At 38.4% G+C, this 26,209-nt stretch overlaps 1 protein-coding gene across 2 annotated transcripts in view; it reads right to left on the bottom strand.

Moving 5' to 3' along the window:
- WDR11 (WD repeat domain 11) overlaps positions 1-24,343 on the bottom strand; it is a 68,862-nt gene extending 44,519 nt beyond the window's left edge. For both annotated transcript variants that reach the window (XR_015241885.1, XM_025918050.2), the window contains exons 1-11: positions 24,186-24,343; positions 23,240-23,351; positions 17,785-17,938; positions 16,671-16,844; positions 14,449-14,635; positions 11,782-11,947; positions 11,241-11,355; positions 9,773-9,968; positions 9,373-9,476; positions 5,766-5,942; positions 2,474-2,558 (exon numbers count right to left, since the gene is read on the bottom strand). Coding sequence is in view for 1 of the 2 variants with exons in the window: in XM_025918050.2 (XP_025773835.1) it covers positions 2,474-2,558; positions 5,766-5,942; positions 9,373-9,476; positions 9,773-9,968; positions 11,241-11,355; positions 11,782-11,947; positions 14,449-14,635; positions 16,671-16,844; positions 17,785-17,938; positions 23,240-23,351; positions 24,186-24,271 (1,556 nt within the window). In the remaining variant the exon portion in view is untranslated. The remainder of the gene's footprint in view (positions 1-2,473; positions 2,559-5,765; positions 5,943-9,372; positions 9,477-9,772; positions 9,969-11,240; positions 11,356-11,781; positions 11,948-14,448; positions 14,636-16,670; positions 16,845-17,784; positions 17,939-23,239; positions 23,352-24,185) is intronic.
- Positions 24,344-26,209: the final 1,866 nt, after the last annotated feature.

Below are 26,209 nucleotides of genomic sequence, written 5' to 3'. Positions count from 1 at the left end.
TGCAAACTGGCGTGGCCACTCTGGAAAACAGTGTGGAGGTTCCTCAAAAAATTAAAAATAGACCTGCTCTATGACCCAGCAGTAGCACTGCTAGGAATTTACCCAAGGGATACAGGAGTGCTGATGCATAGGGGCACTTGTACTCCAATGTTTATAGCAGCACTCTCAACAATAGCCAAATTATGAAAAGAGCCTAAATGTCCATCAACTGATGAATGGATAAAGAAATTGTGGTTTATATACACAATGGAATACTACGTGGCAATGAGAAAGAATGAAATATGGCCTTTTGTAGCAACGCGGATGGACCTGAAGAGTGTTATGCTCAGTGAAATAAGTCATACAGAGAAAGATGATACCATATGCTTTCACTCTTATGTGGATCCTGAGAAACTTAACAGAAGACCATGGGGGCGGGGAAGGGAAAATAATGTTAGAGAGGGAGGGAGCCAAACCATAAGAGACTCTTAAAAACTGAGAATGAACTGAGGGTTGATGGGGGGTGGGAGGGAGGGGAGGGTGGGTGATGGGTATTGAGGAGGGCACCTGTTGGGATGAGCACTGGGTGTTGTATGGAAACCAATTTGACAATAAATTTCATATTAAAAAAAAGAAAATAAATAAATATTAAAATAAATAAATAAATAAATAAATAAATAAAATGAGATAAAATTAGTTTGCCATGGCTTTATAAAAAAAAAAAAAAAACTAATAGCTTGCTGATAAACTAGCTATTGAATCTTTATTAAAGATTTCGGTGTTCAGAAAAAAATGAAAATGACCTGATTTTCCAGAAGCAGGTATATGAATCCCAGATCAGTCAACATTTTTATCTTGTTGCCAAAATGTGTGCTACATGCATTTATTTAGCTGGAGATGTAGCCCATGTACTATAAATAAAGGTCAGTTCTGAAGCCTGAAACGCCCAGGTTAAATTCCATCTACTGTTTCACACATTACAATACTGAGTTTTTTCTGTAAAATGGGAATAAAAATAGTGCCTACCACATAAAGTTGTAGTGGGGATACAATGAAATGGTCATGCAAAATATTAGCACTTAACACAATCCTCAGAACATGTTGTGATTAAATGGAGAGTCTGACTGGCTGGTGTCACCCACAGAAGGAAACACTACACAAAGGCAAGGGTGAAAGGGAATGTCAAGAGAAGAAATGCAGACAAGAAAGGGCGAGAGCAGGTATTAGCAGAGGCAGAAAGGTCTACCAGAAGAAAAGACGAACAAGAGCCTGAAATGGGCCAAACTCAAACCTGTGTCACTGCACCCGACACCCTAGTGATTTCTAAAGACATTACGACTCCACGGAAAGGTATTTAAGGGGCTGCTGGAGGGCACAGCATAAGGTGGCAACCAACAGTCATTTGGGCTGCACCACAAACAACACTTGAAGGCAATGTAAGCTTTTCTGGAACTTCCATCACAATCAGAAGTTGTGATACTTAAAGGGTTAACCCTTCCCCATTCAGAAAACACAATTAGTCAGAATAACGTGTTCACTAAGGGATCATATGAATTTTAACATATGCATGAGACCTATAATTATATAAAGTATAAAGGACAGAAAATAGCCTTTCTTATGTTTGTTAAAAGATCAAAAATGGTAGAAATGTGATAAATTTATATTATACATGCATAACTTCACAATCCATCTTTGCTGGGGCAAAGAAAAGCAGTCATGCCATCAACAAAAGAAGCTATCTGGGCGCCTGGGTGGCTCAGTCGGTTGAGTGACAATCTCACGGTTCGTGAGTTCGAGCCCTGCATCGGGGTCTGTGCTGACAGCTCAGAGCCTGAAGCCTGCTTCAGATTCTGTGTCTTCCTCTCTCTCTGCCCCTCCCCCACTCATGCTCTGTCTGTCTCTGTCTCAGAAATAAACATTTCCAAAAAAATTAAAAAAAAAAGCTACGGAGCAGATAATGCGCACACATTAAAACAGGAAGCAACCTTCTTCCCTCAGACATCTCTGAATGCACAGAACTCATAAAACACATCACCTCTCAAAATGAAAGAAGAAATGCCATACAGTTTGGTCCTTTCCTCATGGTGTTGAAACAAAAAACAAATCAGATTTGTTAATAGTTAAAAAAACTTGATTCAAATTTTTCAGGAATAGTCTTACTGATGGATCTCTACAGACATGAAAAACAAATAATAGAAATATGAACAAGGAAACGCAGTGATATCTAGTGAGAAGATATCCTAGACTGTAGAAATAAGATGCAGCCATAAAAGGTAGAAAGAAAATTTCCCACTGCATAATACCCTTTCACAAAGCAAACAATTAGTGCTCAGCCTTGATTAACATAACCATTACTCTAAACCTGAATAATCACTGTTCAAAGTTTCCAGGCAAATAATCACCTCTGCAGAGGATTCAATGTAGAAAATTCTACCAGAACTTTTTTCCAGTATTCTTATTATTTGTGATGTCAATGTCACAACGACATACTCACTTGACTTCACATGAGTGGACGCTTAACTCTTTGTGCAGCAGCCCACTGGTGAGATGGTACACCAGGACAGAACCATTACCTGTACCTATCGAAATGATGTAAAAGAAGGGTATTAATCTAATGGGAGTTCCAGATCTTTCCAACAAGACTTTTCTCAAGATTTTCATCATTTTATAAATTTACCTTTTCTAAAAGGAACCCAAGCGATGAGTGAAGAAAGAGTTAATTTTTCTGTCTTCTCTCTTCTTAAAAAATCTTACGTGGTCTGAATCTTACCTAAATCCAGGGATAGGTTTTTACAGAAGGACTTCAAAACTCTAACTCAATACACACAGGATTTGAAGAAGCATTTTGCTGAGCTTTTTTATACACGAGAACTCATACTTTCTGAGATTTGGAGTGTTTACTATATAGCTGGTCCTCAAAAAGGCGACCTAGCAGAACTCATTAAGCAGGACTTTTGCATTCTTCTTTACAAAGATTTTTTTGTTTTGTCTTTTACATTACATAAATCATAGAGATGGTCAAGTATGGCGGTTCACTGTGGATTACAAGCCTGAGGTCAAGCTCTGGCTCTGTCTTACAGTCTTACAAATCACCTACCTATACTAATCTGTGTTCTTATTCCCATAGAAAAATCTATGTGCTGGAGAGTAAATTAGAAGACATATTTTAAACACTTAGTATAGTACCTAGCACAAACTAAGTACTATTTCTGTTATCAGTGTAATTTTGGTTTATAGTTATTATTATGCCTAATGCTTTTCATGGTCTCAGGTAGTGTGTGTGTCTAAAATTTAATTTGAAGGGACATGGCCATACTTAAAAAAGTAAAGTTTCAGTCCTTAAAATGTTTTTATAAATGAAGCCAGAAAAGTCAACAGTATAACTTGTTGGCCAATCACTTTCTCACTGCACATGACTTAAAAAAATGAATGGATTCATGCAAAGTAATCGAATGTAGAAATAACAGAATAATAATAATAAAAGAAGTAAAAATGCTAGGTAAGCTCCAATTTTAGCTCACCTGCTGAATAAAGCTTCATTAAATATTTTATAAAACTATTTCAGGAAAATACACTATCATACTTGGGTGCATTTATCATCTATTCCACAATAATTAGTCACTTCTAGCGCTGAGACAATATCCAAAAAATTACTAAAATCTTTCAATTAACAGATCTTCATAATAATCAAATGATTTCTATATTCTGCAAGTTTTGATGATGCTGAACCTATGATCTAATCTTCTAGGAGTGCTATAGGAGGAAGAATTCCACAGTGGAACTCTGCCTCTTTTCCCCTAGTGACTCTACAAAAGCTTAGGCACTTCTTTAGGTTTTTTCCTTTTACTTTGTGATTGTATTAAACTCAATAAATGACTTGACTGTCACGACATACCACTACAATAGAGCTTCTTCTACAATAGAAATCTCAGATCCTGGGGCGCCTGGGTGTCTCAGTAGGCTAAGCATCCAAATCTTGATTTCAGCCCAGGTCATGATCTCACGGGTTTGTGAGTTTGAGCCCCACATCAGGCTCTGTGGTGACAGTGTAGTGTCTGCTTGAGATTCTGTCTCCCTCTCTCTGCCCTCGCCCTCTCCCCCCCACCCCCTTGCTCACTCGCTCTCCCAAAATAAATAAAAATAAACTTAAAAGAAGTTGTAAAAAAAAAAATTTTAAAAAGAGAGAAATCTCAGATCCCGACTCAGCTCTTATTATTTAGCTGTGCCAAGAAGTAATTTTCTCCAAGAAATTGACCAAATCCTATTTCACAAATTAGGTATACTGACACTGTACATGCATGTCCATATAATGTACACTGACAAATTCCAATTAAAATTTCTATAAGAGGCTTAACAGTTTCTGAAGCAAAAACTAAATATTTGATTTACATAAATGTGGACACATGTTACACACAGACTACCAAACCTTAAAACGCAAACCACTTTTGGAAGACAGTGATAGGAAAAATGGGAAAATCAGAACACTGACAAATAGAATTACTCCAGTGAGCCTTCAGTACTCACAAGTCAACTGTTAGCTGAGACGCTGTGACATCCTAGCAACAAAATAACTGTGGGTCAGGTTTTCATTTTAGGATAAAAAAAAAAAAAAAAAAAATCACAAATCGTGTTACAGGCCCAGAATGAAAGCCAGAAGCCAACCAACAGCCTCTTAAGAAAAAATGTTGACAATTTCAAATGAATATACTTTTTGAAATTATAGAGAAATGGACTTTAACCTTACATACTTAATAGCAAATTAAAATTTGCTTTCCTCTATAAAGGAAGTTAGGTTACTCACATTACTATAAGTTAATGTGACAGCAAGTTGAAACCCAGACCAATTTTCTATCTATACTACAAAACTTTGCAATTTCAACCCAAAAGGCAAATCTTATTTTAGAGAGACCACAGTCACTTTAAACAACATTTCATACACAATTCATACCAGATGAAGAGCACTGCTATCATTAAAATACTAGCTGTGATTGTGTTATTCATTAACAAAAACCCAAAACAAAACGACATGCACAGAATAAGCCTTGGGTAGTCCAAAAGAAGACAAGGAATCTGGATTCAGCATCACACAGGGATTATCCTCTTAACATTTCAGAAAGATACCCATTGTGTCAGGGGCTCTATCACCCAGGGTCAGGTGGAGGAGTGAACACTGCGATCAAAATGAATGAATAGGGGCGCCTGGATGGCTTGGTAGGTTCTTGGTTTGGGCTCAGGTCATGATCTCACAATTCATGAGTTCTAGCCCTACATTGGGCTCCACACTAACAGCGCAGGGCCTTCTCGGGATTCTCTCTCTGCCCCTACCTTGTGCTCACACTCTCTCTCTCAAAATAAATAAACTTAAAAATTTTTTAAATTAAATTAAATGACTAAAAAGGGTGGCTTAAAAGGACAGAAAAAAGAAAAAAAATGTAAGTTTATTTTTATTTTGAGAAGAGATAGAGAGCAAGCAGGGAAGGGGCACAGAGAGAGGGAAACAGAATCCCAAGCAGACCCCACGCTGTCAGCAGAGCCTGATGCGGGGCTCAGACTCACACAGTGAGAGATCATGACCTGAGTCAAAGTCAAGAGTTGGACTCTTAAGTGACCAAGCCACCCAGGCGCCCCAAGAAGCAAAATACTTTAAGATGTATATATACGTGATTTCACTGGGCCTCTTCGTCCTTATCCTCAAAGAAAGGATTTTCCAGTAACCAGCAAACTTAAATGTTTTATAAACGAAAGGAGGCATGAAGGACTAAAAAAAGAACAGGTCCAATACGCACCAACAGCAAGCAGTGGCTGATACACCTTGATGTTTTTTGTGGTCAGCGGCGGGCACATGCGGATGGCGAACTGAGGTGAGGGCAGCCCTGAAAGCAGTCCCGTCAGCAGGAACCTGAGGTGCACTTCCTGCAGAACGGGGCTTTTAGGATGCTCCTCCCCGGCGATGGCGCTTTGTCCTGATCGGCAATCAAAAATACAAACATATTCACTATAACGTATGCTGAAAGGTAAAGAAACTTTTCAGTGGAAATACTCTTCAGACCTACAGGGTATCACGCAGCACCCGAGGGGCTACAGCTGAACAGTGGTTCTGTACTTGGCTATGGGACTTAAACCACACCGTCTACCATCTCAGAGGACAGACCACTCCGGAGTACTGCTGTCCGGACTTCAGGGACCTGTCATCTAAGAAGCATGATTTCAGCCTGAGTTCCGGGTACGAGGACACCAAACAAAGCCAATGAGGGGACCTGGGTTCGAGAGCAGCTTCTACGGAGTGGGATATTGCAGTACATTCCCACCTTACCTCCTGCCTTTTTAAAGGGTTGCTTTTCAAACTGATGCACTTGCTCAAGTATACATAAAATAGTAATCGCCAACTGCAGGTTCAAAGAACCCATCTAGATTTCTAATGGGAAATCTTAGTGTGTCAATGTAATTATAAAATTTAAGCCTTATAATTAAATACTTCATATATAAACATATAAAATAACATATAAATAAGTTATATATGTTACATACAAACATGAGAATATATGTTAATATATGGTATAAATAATGTGTAAACTGTCATGGTTGACAGTTAGATGGGCATTATTTTCAGAGATAGCATTTATACTTAGATTATTAAGTCTCAAACTAAATAGATTCGGTAAAACCATTTTAACAAAACGTGAATATGAAGAGTACAACAAAATCAAGACCACTCACTAAAAAGAGTATAATATACAAATTTTCTTCCTATAAACCACTACTGAATACCGGGACATAGTCGTCAAGAACACATAATAAAGGATACATGAGTGTGGGTGTGTGTAGACACATACATATACATATGTATGCACACACCACACATACACTGTGAAAGGGGAAAATGTAAATAATTACTGTAAGTGGATGATGGGACTCAATGTTGACTATAACTTTCTGAAGCTATAAAGTCGTTTTAATAAAACGACACTTTAAAATTCATAAGATGTACAGGAAAAATGGCCATCAATTTAATCCAAATAAAATGATCCCTTAAGATCAGTGATACAATTGATATCAGCCTTTGGTAACAAAAAACAGAGTCTAAAGGAATGTGAAGTTCAACATATAGGTACCATGTTTACCAACCCTCTGTAGCTTGGAGTTGACTTCTGAGAATGGCCATATTTTTCTTCAAACTTCTCCCATAGAGGCAATTCACAAGGTAGGGCAGATTAGGTCTTAAAAAGCAGCAGGCTTTACCCAATGAATATAAATCAGGCCTCTGTATTTAAATGAATTGCTTTCAATTATCACTAAGGACATAGTGAATTTCAAATTAAAAGTTTAATTAAAAGTTTTAATTAAAATGTTTTCAAGTAACAAAGCTTTATTTATTTAATGCTTTTAAATCAACTACATTGTCAGGAATTGTATACAATCCATATCCTTTTGTCTCTTAAAAAAATGTAATTTATATCAGTTAGATACCTAAACAGCGTGAAATTTCAGCCTCCTGTGGGCTTCATATTACTGATTAGTTCTATGCATGAGTGTTTATAATTCTTTTCACTTTAATATTTTATGCTAAGTGAAGACAAGGTCAATTAACTCAGCAAACTGTTACTGACAAAATGAATTCTGCAAAACAAGTACGTGTCTAAACTTCCTCATATGGATTATGTTTGGAAGATGAGGAGAAAGAATTTTAAATATACAAGTTAGTGTCATTGAGCAAAAGGATTTTGCAAGTGGGAAGAATCGTGAGAAAAGCAAGGCCTGGAGAAGTCAGGTTTTGCCTAAGATCACAGTAGAGTAGCCAGGACTGGAGGTCATGGCCAAGGAGCAGATTCCAGACCGGGTGACTGGGCTCACATGGGGGCTCTTCCACTTACTGGCTGTGTGGTTTGGGACAAGTTTTTTAAATCTCTCTGGGTCTCAGTTCCCACTTACATAAAATAGAAATAAGAATAGTATTACCCACCTTGCAGGGTTATTACGGTAACATGCAGGGCATTTAGCACAGCACCAATAAATGTCATCTCTGATTTAAAAAAAAAATTTTTTTTTTAAACTTTTATTCATTTTTGAGAGACAGAGCACAAGTGGGGGAGGGGCAGAGAGAGAGTGAGACACAAAATCCGAAGCAGGCTCCAGGCTCCCAGCTGTCAGCACAGATCCCAACGTGGGGCTTGAACCCACAGACCGTGAGATCATGACCTGAGCTGGGTGTCAGATGCTTAACCAACTGAGCCACTCAGGTGCCCCAAATGTCATCTCTGATTAAAAAGATTAATAAAGGAGGAGTGCCTGGGTAGCTCAGTTGGTTAAGCATCTGACACCCAGCTCAGGTCATGATCTGATGGTCCGTGGGTTCCCCTGCTCGCGCTCTGTCCCTCTCTCTCTCTCTCTCTCTCAAAAATAAATAAATGTTAAAAAAATTTTTTTTTAAAGATCAATATGGTAATGTTCTTTCTAGTATAATCATCATCAGCATTAAAAAAAAAAAAACCTACTAAATAATATCAATTTTACAAATAACGGTACAGAAAATCCTTTATGAGCCAGAGCCACAATTTTCAAAGAATTAGACATCAAAACTCCCTGGCATAGTTATAATTTCTAGTTGTACAATATTTGAAATCATAAATCCTCATTCTTCCTCTAGTATATACTGACCCTATAATACTTAAATAACTCTGAAACAATATTTTATCTGTAATTAAATATTTGTTGAAAGAATCCCCAACATGAAAATTTTAAAATGTACATCAAAATGTTTAAAATAACCTTTTACTAAAACTGCTCACTTTGTTCCTTCAACAAATGTATACTGCACATCTTGAATGTACAAGGCTCTTTGCTGAGTGCTCAGGATACAAAGTGGAATCAAACACTGACCCAAACTTACAGGGTTTATAATTTACTGGAGGAAACAAAATCACTACAATCAACAGACCACTGTTAGGGACCACAAATGAAGACCATTTAGGTCAGGCTAGGGAGACTAAAGAAAGCAACACTTGAGCTGAATCTTGAATTAGGAGTAGCAGAAAGGGAGAGAAAGAAAGTATGTGTTCAGAGTGAAGGGACCAGCCAGCATGAAGGCCCTGGGGAGGTAGGGCAGGACTCAGCACAGACTACATCTGGCATTCGGAGGCCTAATGTCATCCCCTTCATTTAAATCAGAATCTCTCACGAATGAACATTTTCTAATTCTAATAACTGTAATGCTCATCTAGGCTTTTATGCTTAAATATTTCATACTCTCGGATTTATTGAGGGAAGAATGATTCCACATTTTAGTTTTCTCAAGTATTAACTTTGACTTTATAATAATTGCAAAGCAGAGACTATTAATTTTGCCCTTCAAGAAGAATACCTAACCTAAACGTTAGAGGAAAGAAAATAGCTTACCAATCATGTTGTCTAAGGAGAGGTCTGGGAGTTTATTCTGTAGCACTCCTACAGGAATTCCACAGAAAGACACTGGTGAATATAAAGGTGACACACCAGAACTACTGCAAAGACATAACAATTACATGATTTCACATATTTAAAACCGACGTCACATTTCAGTAACTCAAATTACCATTTTCGGATCATGGCATTCTACCCACTTTTACGGTACTTACTAATCTTACCCATAGGCAAATTTCCCTGGCAGATTTACACAATTCCCTGATAATCTAAAGTCTGAATTCTCACTTTAAAAATATTTTCTGTAGGAATAAAAGTCCCTGCTATTTTCATATGATTCTGGTAATCTTTTAAAAAGAGGAAACAAACCAGAAAATGATCCCGTTGATTCATTTACCTGTTCCGTGAGCTTCGGTTACAAACAGCAGACTTCAGCTCCCATATCATGACCCTGCCGTCACTCACAACGAGGGCAGCTGCATTCTCATTGATAGGACAACACACCATACTGAAGGGACGCACGGTTTTTGTCACCCTGATGGCATCGCATTGGCTTCGTAAATCATAGGTAAGTTCCTGGACAGGATCTGGATCTTAACACAGTATTGTTTTCTTTTAAATGGCAGAAAACAACCGCAGCAGTATCACTACTATTTAGTTCAAATCAAACCTCAACTAAAAAGAACATCATTCCTTCACTAGTGCAGAGTCTGTCACACATGCCTTCTCTCTTTACAATTACTACTAATTTCAGAATACAAATATAATTCATCTAACGACGGTCTATGCCAAGTTTAATTTCCAAAATAAAAACTATAATCAATATGGCTTGTTTTTTAATATTTTTAAAAAAGAAAATAACTTTGAAAAAGGATCAACAGTGATATGATTAAGTAATGTACAGTACACTATAGAGCATCATAATTTACAGTGGTCTATATAATGAGCCCGAAAATAATAGCTCTCTACAAAAGATGTGAAAGTCACCTTTGCCTTTATGTAGTACATCACTTTACAAAACACTGCTTTCATTCTCTAGGAGAAGACTGAAAATGACAACCGAGTACCCTGGTGACTTATTAACCCATGTCATTTTACAATGGAAATGCCTAAAGCAGAGGTGAAGTCAGGGAGGGTAATAACAAAGGTATTTTACTGGGTCTACTTGTGAAGAAAAATTCACAAAGATAATACCTACTTGGCTCATGGATACAACTGAGAAGGAATTACAAATCATTACTTTCTTTGCTGTGTAGGACGAACACTATTGTAACACCAAGAGATGAATCTTGGGCTTGTGCTTTTTTATGCCCCATATTATGACCATATTCTACTTTTTTTTTTTTTTTTTTTAATTTTTTTTCCAATGTTTTTATTTATTTTTGGGACAGAGAGAGACAGAGCATGAATGGGGAAGGGGCAGAGAGAGAGGGAGGCACAGAATCGGAAACAGGCTCCAGGCTCCGAGCCATCAGCCCAGAGCCTGACGCGGGGCTCGAACTCACGGACCGCGAGATCGTGACCTGGCTGAAGTCGGACACTCAACCGACTGCGCCACCCAGGCGCCCCTACTTTTTTTTTTTTTAAGTTTATTTATTTCGAGACAGAGACAGCATGAATGGGAGAGGGGCACAGAGAGAGAGAAAGAGAGAGAGAGAGACAGAGAGACAGAGACAGAGACAGACAGAGAATCCCAAGCAGGTTCTGTGTTGTCAGTGTGGAGCCCGATCCAGGGCACAACCATATACTACCTTCTCAAGGCCAGGATTACCATTAACTCTATGCTTTGGCTGGTATCTGCCACATGAAGGTTTATGAAATTCTAAAGAAAAATACATTAATATTATTCTGAGATATAAACTCACCTGGCTCCTCATTTGAAGTGGTAAAAATGCTGTTATAAGATCTTCGAACACGTAAAGTTATGCAACCATTTTCATGTAGGCAAAATAAACCATCTCGTTGAAAGCAGGGTATTACCTTTAAAAAGATAATATAATCATTTTTAAAAACACAATAGATTAAAGAGTATATACTGGGAAGCTCAGAACTCATATTTAGAGAATATGGGCAAAAGAAAAATAAAAGGAAAACAAAAATACACACATAATCTCCAAGCTTTAAACTAAATGAACATTCAAAAACTCCACTTATATACATAAAAAATTTGTCTTCGTCTAGGTAACTTAAATAGTTCAATACTTATCTCCAGACCAGTCAAAAGAATTTCTAGGGTAAATCAAACCAATTGAAAGTGTAGAAAAATCGGAATATACGACAACATTGTTAATTTCTAAATAAACAGAAAAGAGAAGGTGGAACTAAGGACATTTCTACGATTATGTTTTTTCTTTCTATAACATTCATAATCAACTTTTGGGGATGTAATTTATAAATCATAGATACCTGCAGAAATGGAACTCCCGTTCGTTCTATTGCAATCACACCCACTGTTTGATTCACCTCAAGGTCAAGGATTAAAATCTCTCGAGGATAGAGTAACAACATGTGATTTCTTTTGGAAGGCAGATATGCCAACTGAAGGCAGTCATTGAGAGTTATAAATTCAGCACTGAAAAAAGTAAATGTATTTTAGGCATCAAGAAATGAGTCAAAGACTTTATTCATATCAGAAAAAGCTAATAAAATACTGAATTTTGTCCTTTCCACATAACTGTCAATGTGAATGTACAATTGTTTCCTGAAATGACCAACAGGGACTAGCATCTAAAATTATTTCTCTACTACGTGCCAAAATCCAAATTTATGACAACAATATTGCATAGATTAGAGACATTTCTAAATTTCTGAGAAATTTAAAGTACGAAGTCTGTAAGACGGTAGGTGACAAAACTGTACTGGCATTCACAAGAGAGTTTTATTCACTTATTTAAGTTTTAAATTTTGTTTGCTTTAGAGAGAAAGAGAGCATGAGTGAGGGGAGAGGGGCAGAGAAGGGGAAGAGAATCCCAAGCAGGCTCCATGCTCAGTGCGGAGCACCACACAGGGCTCGATCCCACGACTCTGGGATCATAACCTGAGCCGAAACCGAGTCAGATGCTCAACCGACTGAGCCACCCAGCCGCCCCAGTAGTTTTATTTTTATTTTGCAATTAGAAGCACCAAACAGGGGCACCTGGGTGGCTCAGTCAGTTAAGCATCCGACTCTTGACTTTGGCTCAGGTCATGATCTCACGGTCCGTGGGCTAGGGCCCCACATCGGGCCCCGTGCTGAGAGTGAAGCCCGCTTGGGATTCTCTCCTCTCTCCCCAACTCGTGTGCTCTCTCTCAAATATTAAAAAAAAAAAAAAAAAAAAAAAAAAAAAAGGTACCAGACAGACTGCTGAAATCAAGACTCAGCATCAAAACAAAAATAATTCGGCCAATTAGGGCCCCTGGATCAGGAGTCAATGAACTATCTGTATGGCCTTGGGCAAGTCACTTCCCCTCTGCCTTCATTCACTTTTAAGTGGTCTTAAATCTTTTTTGAAACAAAGTAGGGCATCATATTCACTTATCACAGCATTTTCTTCTGTGTAAATAAAATTAATAAAACTATATAACGATTGCAGAAGACTGTTCAAGAGACTCAAGGATCATTTTAGTCGTTTGTGACTTGCATATATTTAATCACAACTTTTCATATTAAACATATTTAAATAGGAATAAACATATAATTATGTGCTATTTTCCTTTTCTATAATGATTAAAACGTTTCAAATTAAAATAAAGTTAGACTAGAGGACTAGAAGAGGGACACAGCTTGCATTAAAATCCTGGCTCTGCCATTTCCTAGTTGGGCAAGCTTGAGGAACATATTTCAAACAATGTGGAACTCAATTTCCTCACTTATAAAATAGGCACCGTAATGCTGCCCAGAACTGTAGTTGGATATGTAATGATGGATGTGAATGCACCTGGAGTGGTTCTATTCGAAGGGACTAGGAATTCATTTCCCCAAATCATAACATAAAACAATTCAGACTTCAAAAGATGTATTTATAACACAGAATCAAACAAACAAAAAAAAAAAATAGAAAATTCTCTTAAGGCATTTAAGGAACAATCTTAAATTATTTTGGCACAGGGTGGGGGATAAATTAGTGAATGCAATCAGCCTATGGCTGAATACATAAAAATGATACTTATATATAAATTCAGAATATATTTGTAGAGCTATTTGTATTTTAGCATATATTTTTCAGGTAATTAACCATAAAATCTAGAGAGAATAATTTTAGCACATTAAAAATAAGAGCCTTTTTAAAATGAATGCCAAAAAACTGCCAAAGCAATAAAAATATAACAACAATCATAGCTCTCTAGGGAAAAAAAGGACTAAAATCTATTTCTAATGCATAAAATTAGCTACTTAAAATAAAATTTTATTCCGTTCCAATTTCTGAGATAAACAACAGGTAGCATTTACCAAATAAATGCTTGCTAAGTATCAGCCACTACATTAAGTACTTAAGTTACTGTATCTATTAATCCTTACAACGACCATCTAAAATCCTTTAGAACACTGTTTTAGAGATTGGGAGACTGAAATCTGAGCAACATTAAAGAATTTTCTGAGTCACACAGCTATACTGTTCCCTAGAATCCTGGCCCTTTACCAGTATAGGAAACATCTTCACATGTGTAAGAGAAACACACATATTTTAGCAGCTAATGAGACTGCACGGCATTTAAGTCAGGAAAATATATTTAAAATGAAAATCCAGCTTTTTCCCCCAAATTTTTAATGTACTCGACAGCCAACTTTAAAATCTTCATCTTATACTTTCAGAGATAAAAAAAAAACTGAAGTCAAAAACTGTGATCTGTAAAAATTAGTGGGGGAGAGGTTAGCACAATGAATAGAAATGAAGGAACTGTGTTTAATGCAGAATCTCCTCTTTGGGGAAGAGACAGAACATTCTCCTCCTGTAAATTCAAAACCAGAAATAAGAAAGGGGGAGGTAAAGAAGAAAACCAGTATAAGTACATCTTCAAAAATGATGCTGCATGAATGGATGGCAGATAAACGGTGAATAGATGAAGGTTATTAGTTTTACACTTGTAACTTACCTAGGTTTCTCTTGAGTAATTAAGATTTTTACTTTATTAAGAGCCTTCTTGGCCCCTGTGGCTGCAGCCAGCTTGTTATGAGCTGGACTGGAGTGTGGGCTGGATATGTAAACTTTTTTCCCAGGGCCCGAGGGAGGCTTGGCTGGAGAGAAGTCTGAGATGAATACAATACCCTCGCTGGTGAGTACTATATTGAGAGAAGCAAAACTCTGATTAAAGTTTAATCAAGTTTAGCGCAGAGTTTTATTCCAATACAAGCCTGAAAGCAAGGTAATGATAATTTTAGTAATATAGAACTGGCAGTGTAATGTAGTCATAACATAACTGGAATGTTATCCAAGTTGAAGTCAAACAGGTGGTCCATTACAATTCATCGGAGGCCTCCAAGCTCAGTGTTTTAAATTAATGTTTTATATTAAAACGATACCAGACGGTTGCCGGCAGAAAGAACAAATGTTTGTTCTTCCAAATAAATTCAGTGCACGGACTTTCATTAAAAACCTTTCTTCATTATATCCGTTAACTTCAAAATCCAAAGACTTTTCAGAATATAAAATTCACAGACGAAAAAAAAAAAATCCCATATGTAAGAGACTCTACATATCACACGTAGCTAAGTTCAAATATTTGATGTTATTAATTTTTTATGATTATCATGAGCTATTCAATCTAAATATATTTCCTTTTTCTTCTGGAGCATCGGACTGAACCTCAGGAAATATGAAAGAGTATTCTTTTTCTCTTCATATCTAGAGTAAAAATAGAGTGCCAACAATGGCTTACTAAATGAAATGTACAGGAAACAGAAGTATTCAAGAAGGCAGCACCACATGTACCAACACAAATTATGCCTTTTTATGACTGAAAAATAATCTCCCTCCAAAACTGGGGCCGTTACAAGGATATCTGAACAGAGAAATCTTGTCTACCCTGGCTTCCTGCAGACAGTGAGGCTGCCTTAAGCACAGAGAGCAAAGAAGTATTCAAGAGTTATGACAGCCTTAGCACATTCAATAGGAGTAAATCAAAGATGTTGGGTGAACTGAAGCTTTGAAATATACAGTGCTTTTATCAACCAAATTACAGAGATGCAGTAAGTTAGCCTGAGGCCTTATCTCCTTTTCAGATGACAGAACTCACTTTCCAAGGTCTCATTCATTCCCCATTTTTATGATGCCCTCCCTCCCTGAGTCGACCAGCTAACGCAGCCCTCCCCTGCGTCCCCACGGCACCACACAAACTAGGCAGAGAGTTCATGTAGGCACATGATCGTATACACAGATAGAAACACGCAAAGCCTAACCACACACTACTGGAGCTCCATGGCCACACTGCCCATTTTAGTTTCTGTTTGTACACCCTTCTCTTCCTTCTCCAACACACAAATAATACACTCAGTAAGAACACACGCCGGTAGATAAAAGTCAGAACTCCGAGTCATTCAAATTCAGGGAAAACATTCTTTACCGCAGCTAATTCCCTTACCTCTCCAGTTTTTGATCAAATATCAAAATGAAGTCTATTCTGACCACTTTGTCTAATCTGACAACCTGCCCATCCCACCCCCCCTTCCCCTTCATTTCCTTTATGCCTGGCATGTAGTGATAGCTCAAGAAATACCTGTCACATACTGAATAAGGAATCTCTCCTAAATCATTTAGTTACAAAAATACATGTCTGACAACAACTCTAGTTTTTAGATCAGCAGCTTAGTGAATTATCAAAAGCGCACTGGCAAAAACAACCTCTGCAAGAAAAAAATCCCCTTGGGCTTATTCTGTTCCTCACATGCGTCTGTTTATGGCACTCAAGACACATGGCATGAATTTAAACGGTTTTTTTAAAAGAGGAACTGAATTTGGCCACATACTAAATGAAACTCTTGACTCAGGTTCTTTAAATGTTCCTAGAAAAACAAATTTAATTAAGCCTGAATTAGCATAGCCCAGCAACTCCCTCTCCCTGGCTAATCTAATTCTATTTACGAATTCAACACAGTGAAGGTACAGCTTGCTGATTTAAATTTCTAACCATCAAAATACTTGCAAATGATACGGGATTATGATTTAGTGTCTGTATTAGGAGCTGCAGATATATGGACTTCTCTGCTTTGCTCAGTTGTTTTCACTTTATAGATGTACGATGTGGGTTGTGCATATTTTATGTATATAGTATTAACTATATTATGAAGAACTCATTTTCCACCAGAGACTATTACTCACAAGTTAAATGTGAGGGATCAAAAGGGTCAAAAGAAAAAGAAAGAATGTTATCTGCGTAGCTCTTCTTCCACAGTTTGGTGCCGGTATCTGCGTTCCAAAGCACAATATAATTTGGTGGATGGATAGCAAGTAGTAAATCTCGGGAAGCATCTTGATTCCACAACCACTGAACATCTGTAAAGACCGGATAAAGGCAAAATTCAGAAATCACTTCAGAACTCTTGGCTAATGTATTCTTGACATTTACTTTGTTTTGTTTTGTTTTTCATAATCCTTAAAATCCCAACTTCCCTTCTCCCTATGTTGCATATACGGGTATTTATGTGAAGAATGAACAGAAAAAGTACAATTTTATATAAAAATGAGCTGTCTGGACAGTAGAACCTCAAGGTCAACATTTTCAAATTACTTCAAAGAAAATACAAGACAGTTTTCATTAGTCATTACTTAAAACTTTGTGCCTTAGACTGTGCTGGCCATGATCAAGGTCATATTCTCCTAACATTTTTGTGGAATTACTTAATAGAACTTTGCAGAGTTTCAGGTTTATTCTCACAATAATAAACAATAAACATCTAGTTCAGCACCTAGTACAAAACACTCGACAAAACATTTTTAAATGAATTTTTAAAAAATTCATTCAGTCAGGAAAGCCACTCAGTCAAAGCCTGGAATCTAAAGAATACCATATTGGTTTTAAGTCAGTAACATAAACAAATAAATGATCTATAGGCAAATGAAAATAAAATGTGGATCATCTCTATTAACAGAAAGTAAGCACTGAGGGCTAATTCAAAATAGCAGTTCAGCCAAGTTTACGTCTGTTATAGCTTAAATTACAATATTGTTTATAGCAGCTTCATTTTTCTCATCATGCTTGACTGAAGTCAATGTTAAAATCAGCACAATTTACAGAAGCACAGATCAGCTGAGATTTGAGGAAACGTACAGAAATACACTGATAAGGAAAAGAAAGCTAGATTCAGGTCAATAGGACAGAACGCTAAACACAATCAAGCGTTAACTGGGAAGTGATGAAATTAAAGGGGGAAAAACCATTCTAAGAGTTAAGTGTATTAACACAAACACTTAGCAGAGCACAGACTTTCCTCACCCTGAATAGGTTTGGCATGCTCTTGGATCTCACACTGAGCTACTCCCGCTGCTACATCCCAAACGATGATCTTTCCATTGACATCAGCAGAAGCTAAGCGCAAGGAATATGGTGAGCCAATGTTATGGTGATAATTTTCCCTGGCCCATTTAACCTAGTATCAAGAAGAAATCAAATCAAGTAAATACTTGTACTGGATGAAACTAAACACAATTTTCATAGAACATCAACCAGAACCCCAAATACAGTCTGCACTTATGTTACAAAAATATTTAGAAAGAATAAACAGGAAACTGGTTTCTGTCTCAAAAATCAGACTTATTATTTGTGATGTTTTTTAAGTTGCATTGCAATCATAAGATCTAATCATGACAAGACATCTAAAATCCTAAACTGCTAAGCAGAATGGTTTTCCATATTCTCCTCTCCTAATTAAAAGGAGAAAACTTAGAAAGACCAAAGCCTTGCAGAGGAAAAAATAGGAAAAAATAAAAGCAAGCAAAAAACCTCTAACTGTCCTTTTCCTAAAATTGGGGGAAAAAATGTTAATTTTTCCTCTCTGAAAAAAAAAAAAAAGGAATGCTTCATACCTCAAGCAACATCTTAAGAGAGGAATTTTTAAAATAAAAACCACAAGAATTCTGGCACAAATCAGGTTAATCCTGAGCATTAAATACCGATGGTTAGAGACAGGAATAAAACATATGGTCTTCATTTTGCCCGAAGCCTTGGCCTTCCAAGGCCACGATCTCCCCACTGTCCTAGCTCAGCATCCAGCTTGTTTTCTTCAAAGGATTTTCCAAACAACAATTGGTAATTGCTTTATTTACCCTGTTCTGACCTATATCACCAACCCATGAATTGTAAGCTCCACGGGCAGGATCACACAGGGCTCAGTCATATTGCTATCCCCAGACCTTAACACAGTGCCAAAGCTAGTGCTCAGCAAGTATGTGTTTAATAAATGAACCCAAATGCCACAAAATCTTCCAATATATACATACATAAACATATGCATATAGATACTTGTGCGTATATATACGTAAACACACGTTTATGCCTAATGCTAAGGCAGGGAAGTATGAAACCAATTCCTACAGCATTCACAAAAAAGATAGCAATAAAACATTTCCTGAACTTTAGTGTTGAGAAGGCTTAAAATTCTATCGTAATACATCTTTTCCTCAGGCCAGAATCTTTTTAATAAAACATATGTGTATAAATGTGTACGAGCATACATGTTTGAATGTGCATTTATGTGTATATTTTTGTGTGTATACAGTCAGGACTCATTATTTGCAGATGCTTTGTGAGTTTGCCTCCTCACTGAAATTGATGCTTTTATTTAAAAAAAATCAGTATTTGCAGGGCTTTCACTGTCATTCACAGACACATGCACAGGGGTGAAAATTCCCACATAAAACAAAATGTGCTTGTTTCAGCTCTCATAACGCAAACAAGCGTTTTTGTTTTTGTTTTTTTAATTTATTTACTTTTTAATTTACATCCAAGTTAGTTAGCATATGTGATATAATGATTTCAGGAGTAGATTCCAGGGATTCATCCCCTCTGTTTAACACCCAGTGCTCATCCCAACAAGTGTCTTCCCTAATGCGCCTTATCCATTTAGCCCATCCCCCCTCCCACCCACCACCCCTCCTTCAACCCTCTGTTTGTTCTCTATAGTTAAGAGTCTTTTACGTTTTGTGCTTTTTCTTGAGGATTTCATTGTTCAAATTCAAAATGGTCCCCAAGCACAGTGCCCAAGTGCTATCCAGTGGTCCCAAGCCCAAGAAGCTGTGATGTGCCTTCTGGAAAAAACACGAGATAAGCTCTGTTCAGGCATGAGCTTTAGTGCTGCTGGCTGTGAGCTCAATGTTAATGAATCAACAAAACCACATGTGAAACAAGGTTATATACTGATCAGTTGATGAAAATGTTATGACAGGAGGCTCACAGGAACCTAACCTGTATTTCCTCTAGAAGTAATCAACATTTCAGTATTCACCAATTTCAGCGTTTGCATCAACTTTACAGAATAAAACTATCATAGATAAGAACTGACCGTATGCATGTATTTAAGTGCTTGAATTCCATTTATGTAAATGCCAAGCAGTGTGTGTGTGTGTGTGTGTGTGTGTGTTTAAAATCACCTAGATATATCCTAATCTAACTGCTAAAACTAAGGATAAGGAGAAAATCTTGAAGGCAGCCAAATGAGAAAACATACACTGCATGTAGAGAAATAAAGATAAGAATTTCTCTCAGAAGTTATGCAATGCTGTGTGTTTGAGTTTGCACATACAGTGGAATATCTTTAAAGCATTATAAGAGAAAAAAACTGATGAAATACCTTTATAGCCAAATAAAAGCCAAGAGAATCATCCTATATTAGACATATACCTCAAGAACTTGAAGGAATTTCTTCAAGCAAAGGGAGTATAATACCAGACTGAAACACGGATCCACACAAAGAGGTGAAAACTCCAGAAATGCCAAAAAGATTGGGGAGTAGGTGAGAGAGAGAACCTATTTTTCTCAAAATAAAACCCTGTACCTAACCTCAGACTTAACAGTGAAAGACTGAATGCCCTCCCCCTGGGCTCAGGAACACGAGTATTTTCTCACCATTCCTATTCATTATAGTAGAGGTCCTAGCCAATGCAATATGAATATGACGAGAAAAAAAATAGAAGACATAATAGATTATCAATGAAAAAACTAAACTGTTATCTGCAGATAACATGACTATGTAAAAAGTGTCCCCAGAGCTACTAGGTCTAATGAGTTTAATAACAAGATCGCAGGATACAAGGCATCTGAATTTTCCCTACTTCACATTATATATAAAAATTAATTCAAAATGGATTATGAATCTAAATCTAAGAGCTAAAACTTTAGAATTTCTTAGAGGAAAACAAAGGTGTAAATTTTAATAACAGAAAAAACAAGAAAAAATGGACATATTGGACATCAAAATTAAAAACTTTCATGTTTGGGGCACCTGGGTGGCTCAATCGGTTGAGTGTCCAACTTCGGTTCAGGTCATGATCCAGTTTGTTCGTGAGTTCAAGCCCTGCACTGGGCTCTGTGCTGACAGCTTAGAGCCTGGAGCCTGCTTCAGATTCCGTGTCTCTCTCTCTCTGCCCCTTCCCTGCTCATTCTCTATCTCCAAAAATGAATAAACGTTAAAATAATAATAATAAAAAAAAACTTTCATGTTTTATGGGACACCATCAAGAGAGTGAAAGACAACTTACAGAACGAGAGAAAATATTTACTAACCATATGTCTCCTAAGAGACATCAGTTGATGAACACACCTCTAGAATATATAAACAATTCTAACAACTCCATAAGAAGATAATACAATTTTAAAATGGGCAAAGGACTAAAATAGACACTTCTCAAAGAAGATATACAAATGGCCAATTAACACACAAAAAGATGAAAAGTTGTCCAACATCATTAGTCACTAGGGAAATGCACGCCAAAACCACAATGAGAACCACTTCATACCCAGGAGGATGGCTACAATCAAAAGGACAGAGAAAAACCAACATCGCTGAGGATGTAGAGAAACTGGAATCCTCATATACTGCTAATAGGAATGTAAAATGGTGCAGCCTCTTTGGAAATAGTCTGGAAGTTCCTAAACAAGTTAAACACAGAGCTACCATATGAGTCAGCAATTCCACTCCCCAGTATGCACCCAAGAGAAATGAAAACACATGTTTGCATGAAAACTTGTACATACATGTTCATAGCAGCATTATTCCTAATACCTAAAAAGTGGGAAATACCCATATGTCCATCAATACATGTGGTATACTCAGAGTGGAATATTCTTTAGCAATAAAAAGGAACGGAGTACTGAAACGTGCTAAAACATGGATGAACCTTGAGTGAGAGGTGAAAGAAGCTAGGCACAAAAGTCCACATATTGTTATTACTTCATTTATATGAAATGTCTAGAATAGGCAAATCTACAGAAACTATTTTACTGGATGCCTAGGGATGAGGAAACGAAAGATTAGAGGCAGCTACTAATAGGTACTGGGCTTCTATTCAGTGATGAAACTGCAGCGATGGCTACACAATTCTATGAACATATTAAAGACCATGGATATTGTACACCATAAGTGGGTGAATTTTATGGTAGGAGTATCTCAATAAAGCTATTACCAAAAACAAACAAACCAAAACCCCAAACCTCTAGCTCTAATCCTCTCCCCCAAAATTTCAGGTCACTAGAATTCAAAAGTCAAGTGCACCAGCCATCTGAGACTTTGCATGTTGAAAATTTAACTCACTGATTTCATACCTACTCACCTTGTCATAGCAACATCATTCATTTATTCAGAGAGAACTTGGAATCATTCTATAGCTTCGACTCTCCTTAAACTGACTACTATAAAGGCTATCAAGTTGTTGTTTTTTTTTTTGTTTGTTTTTTTTTTTTTTTTTTTTTGAGAAAGAAAATCCCAAGCAGGCTCCACGTTCATGCAGAGTCCCACGCGGGGCTCAATCCCACGACCCTGAGATCATAACCTGAGCTGAAATCAAGAGTCAGACACTTAAACCGACTGAGCCACCCAGGCACCCCTATCAAGTTTACTTCTTAAGCAGCTCCTGAATAGGACTCCTTCATGCCTTGGCTTAATTTTAGGCCCTTCGAATTTCCTGCTAAAATTACGGCAAAACTCTCCTAAACGATCTCCCTGCCCCATCTTGCCTTTTCTCCAAGAAATCCCGCACTGCTGCCAGAGTAAGTTTTCCCAAGATGCCAATAGGACCTTATCAACTGCCTACTTAAAAATCCTAATTCTTTGAGAACCTTGAAACACTTGCAGAAAGGATGAATTTCTCTGGCTGCCTCCTCTTCGATCACCCCTTTAAGCATATCCCTACTTTTAGCCATCTTTACACCCTACTTACCTTTGTGCCTATCCTTCCTTTTTCCTGGGGTGCCTCTTCCCCAATTCCTCACTTGCTAACCACGGCTGACCAGTCCCTAAACTGGAAAGACTTCTGTGACTCTCCCCAAATCCCAAAACTAGGTGATAGGTAGCTCCTTTGTCTTTCCACAGAGTTCACTTATCAAACTGTATTTGTGTTTTCATTGTTCCTCATTAGACAATGAATTGCTTGAGGGCTTTCATCTGTAAATGCTTAGCATATGCTAAGTGCTCAAATCTTGGCATATACTAAGTATTCTGGTAAATGGTAGAATTGGTGTTGACTATTAGCTTCAAAATCACCTAAGAGCTAGTATCTAAAAGCTCATCTTGGATTGCCATTAAATCATACATACCCTAGCCTACACCAGAATACCCCGATAAATTATCATATCTAAAAACCATTCAACATTTATACATATGGCTTGATGAGAATCCAGTGGTATAAAACTTCTGAATAGACAATACGTTATAGGGTGAAAGCGGAATTTGACTTACCTTGACCACATCAGCTTTATGTTTTTCTAAAACTTGAAGAGTTTGCGCAGTATTGGAATCGATCACTACTACAAGCGAGTGACATCCATAAGCAATTAAACCTTGCCAGCCCCTAACAAAACAGTGACATGAAAACTTAAGTACAAAACAAAGACTTAAGTTCTCTCTTGCCAAGAGACATGCTAAAATAAATCGCAAATCTAATATATGCTACCATTAACAAAATTAATATTTAAGCATAAAGGTCAGTATTTTACCTTATCTCATTTAAATAAAACGTCTAGCTAGCTTGAGAATGTTGACATTTGTTTTTCAGTTGGATAAAAAAAAAGTTTCTAAGAGACATGCGTATACAGCCGTAAGCACGTATAAGGCAACACTGGACAGACAGGAGGTTTCAGTTCTCTGGCTAACGTGCCGTACAGAATTTTGCTTTATGCCTCAGGGTTCACGGTCGGAGTTGCGGTGCTGGTTTACAGTGAAAAGGTAAAGGTGAGATGACAGGTAAGGAAACAGGCGCCTCGTCTGGCAAAGCTGTTGAATAGCTACAGGTAAGAAACAGGTATAAGACACAGAAGGAAGGCACAAATTGGGGAAGAGAAAGTGGGCAGGGGAACTGATGGCGGAGGGAGACAAGCTGGAGGTCAGCGGCGAGGGAAAGAAACGAGAAGGGGATGGGGGCGAAGGTGCGGGGCGAAAGAGCAAAAAGCAAGAATTTGGGAGAAACGGGGCAACTCTGTTTGCACAGGGAGGGTTCGCCCGTGGGGCATTTACTCCTTTTATAGGAACAACAAAAACCCAGCATGAAAAGAAGTCTCTAGCGTGAAGGCAGCCCCCCCGGCTTGGCGAGGCCAAAATTAACCAGGGGGGTGAAATCTCTCGTTCTTTCCCCTTCCCCTACACACTCCTGGCCGAGCCCGGCCGCCTCGGAGCGCGGCGCCCTCACCAGTCCACCGCCGCCTTGTTGTGAGCATTGAGGGCCCCGGTGAGGGTGCGCGCAGACACCTTGAAGTTCACCGTGAAGGGCAACATCGCCTCGGCGAAACCCCGGCCCTCGGCGCCCACCGGCAACCCGGAAGCGGCGGCCGCTGCGCTTCCGTTCCAGGCAGAGTCCGGGTGGCTCCTTTAGCGCCGCCGTTTGGTTCCGTCGGATGCAAGGTCCCACCACCTTGGATTCCGCGGTTCAGCCTCCTTCAGGGTCCGGCCGCCCAGGTCCGGGCTGCCTATCCCTGTGGGGGCGGGGCTGCTTTCCGTGACGTCTGTTTGCTTTGCCGTGGGGGCAGCATTGGCCTCTGTGCCCTGCTGGAAATCGTGAAAAGCAAGGGCTGAAAGCCCCACTTAGCCTTTCTGACTTTGATCTGTTGATTTAGGACAGCTACCAAATGCCAAGCCCTGTCCTAGGCATCTGCAGTGTAGCCAAGAAGAAACGTCCCCGCTCTCAAGAAGTTTATAGGACAAACATAGGAATAGGACTGGGATATAGGAATATAAAATGGACAGAATGGATGAGATGAGGGGCGCCTAGGTGGCTCAGTCGGCTCAGGTCATGATCTCGCGGTTTGTGAGTTCGAGCCCCGCGTCCGGCTCTGTGCTGACAGAGCCTGGAGCCTGCTTCGGATTCTGTGTCTCCTTCTCTCTCTGCCCCTTCCCTAGTCATGCTCTGTCTCCCTCTGTCTCTCGAAAATGAATAAACGTTAAAAAAAATTTTTTTTTTAATAAAAATAAAAAAAGCATGGATGAGATGAATGGCTCCAATATACACAATTTCTAAATATGGAGAACACTGCGTGTCTGGTCTTGAAAATATTTGAAACAGTCCATTACCCCTGAGGCCACCTGTCAATTTGCGGGCTTGTTGGGGTGGCTTTCATTGTGCAGTTTTTCCTCTGCAGCTCTCCTTTAAATCAAACTCCATCTCTCTCTCTCTCCTCTGTGCTCAGCACATCATCTGCACTGTTGATCAGCAAGAAGAGGTTTGTAAAGCAACTAAAGCATTTATTTGGAGTTTTAGGGATTGTAATCCATGGACATAGGATCCACTCAAATCAAAAATATGCTCTAAATTGCCAGGGAGCCGGAGTGCACTCTTATAAAGGGGAAAACAGCAAGGTTCCATAGCTTGTTTTGAAAGAATTAAACTTGGTGCTGGCAGAGTTTACGCTGATCATCTGATACACGATCGGCTATGTAGCTAACAAGTGTTGCATTCTTTTTATTTTGGCTCAAAATAGAAGGATGTATTCCCGGAGGTGGTGAAGTTGCGACTGACAAAAGTCAAAAGTTCCTGGTATTCTGAGGATTCAAACAGGAGAGGTGCCCAGGTCTTCCCACTTCCATTCCATGACCTTTTCCACTCTGTTCAGAGCGACTCTCTTAACAGCCCTGACTTTATTTTGAGTCTTTGCCATGCCCTTTCCTGTAAGATTCGACATGATTTCTTTCCAGGAATAATTTTTGTAGATGTCTCTTTTTTCCCCAATGCATTCAACACAAGGTACAAAACCATTGGTAATTTTTGTGTCCATCTTATCGCTCTTAGAAAACAATGTTCTCAAAGATCACCTCCAATACAATCTCAGCTGTTAAAGCCAATGAACTCCTTTTTCCTTCTAGTTGCTCTCTGGCAAGTGTTGCTGCTTCCCTTCCCGCCCCACATCCTTCCCTACTGATGCTTTTGGGGGCATCCAGAGGTGCCAATACCCATAGGTCTACATTTATCACCCCCTTATTGCACATCTTTGATGTTTCCTATGACAGAGATTGCTACTTGGCTCCCAAAATTCATTCTCCTGTTCTTTCATAGAAACAGAACCACAATTTGCATCTGAGCACATTTTCACTCCATTCAATGAATATATATCCCAGCTTCCCTGACAACTGGATCCAGCCATGAGGCTAAATTCTGGCCAATGTGATGTAAGTCGACGTATTGTGTAGTGACCTCTGAGAAACCACTCTTCTGTGTTATTT

Source organism: Puma concolor, chromosome D2 (genome assembly GCF_028749965.1).
Source record: "Puma concolor isolate L17-30 chromosome D2, mPumCon1.1.hap2, whole genome shotgun sequence".
In the NCBI taxonomy this organism is placed as follows: domain Eukaryota; kingdom Metazoa; phylum Chordata; class Mammalia; order Carnivora; family Felidae; genus Puma; species Puma concolor.
The sequence above is the reverse complement of the archived record's forward strand: the minus strand, read 5'-3'. Positions and strand labels throughout refer to the sequence as shown.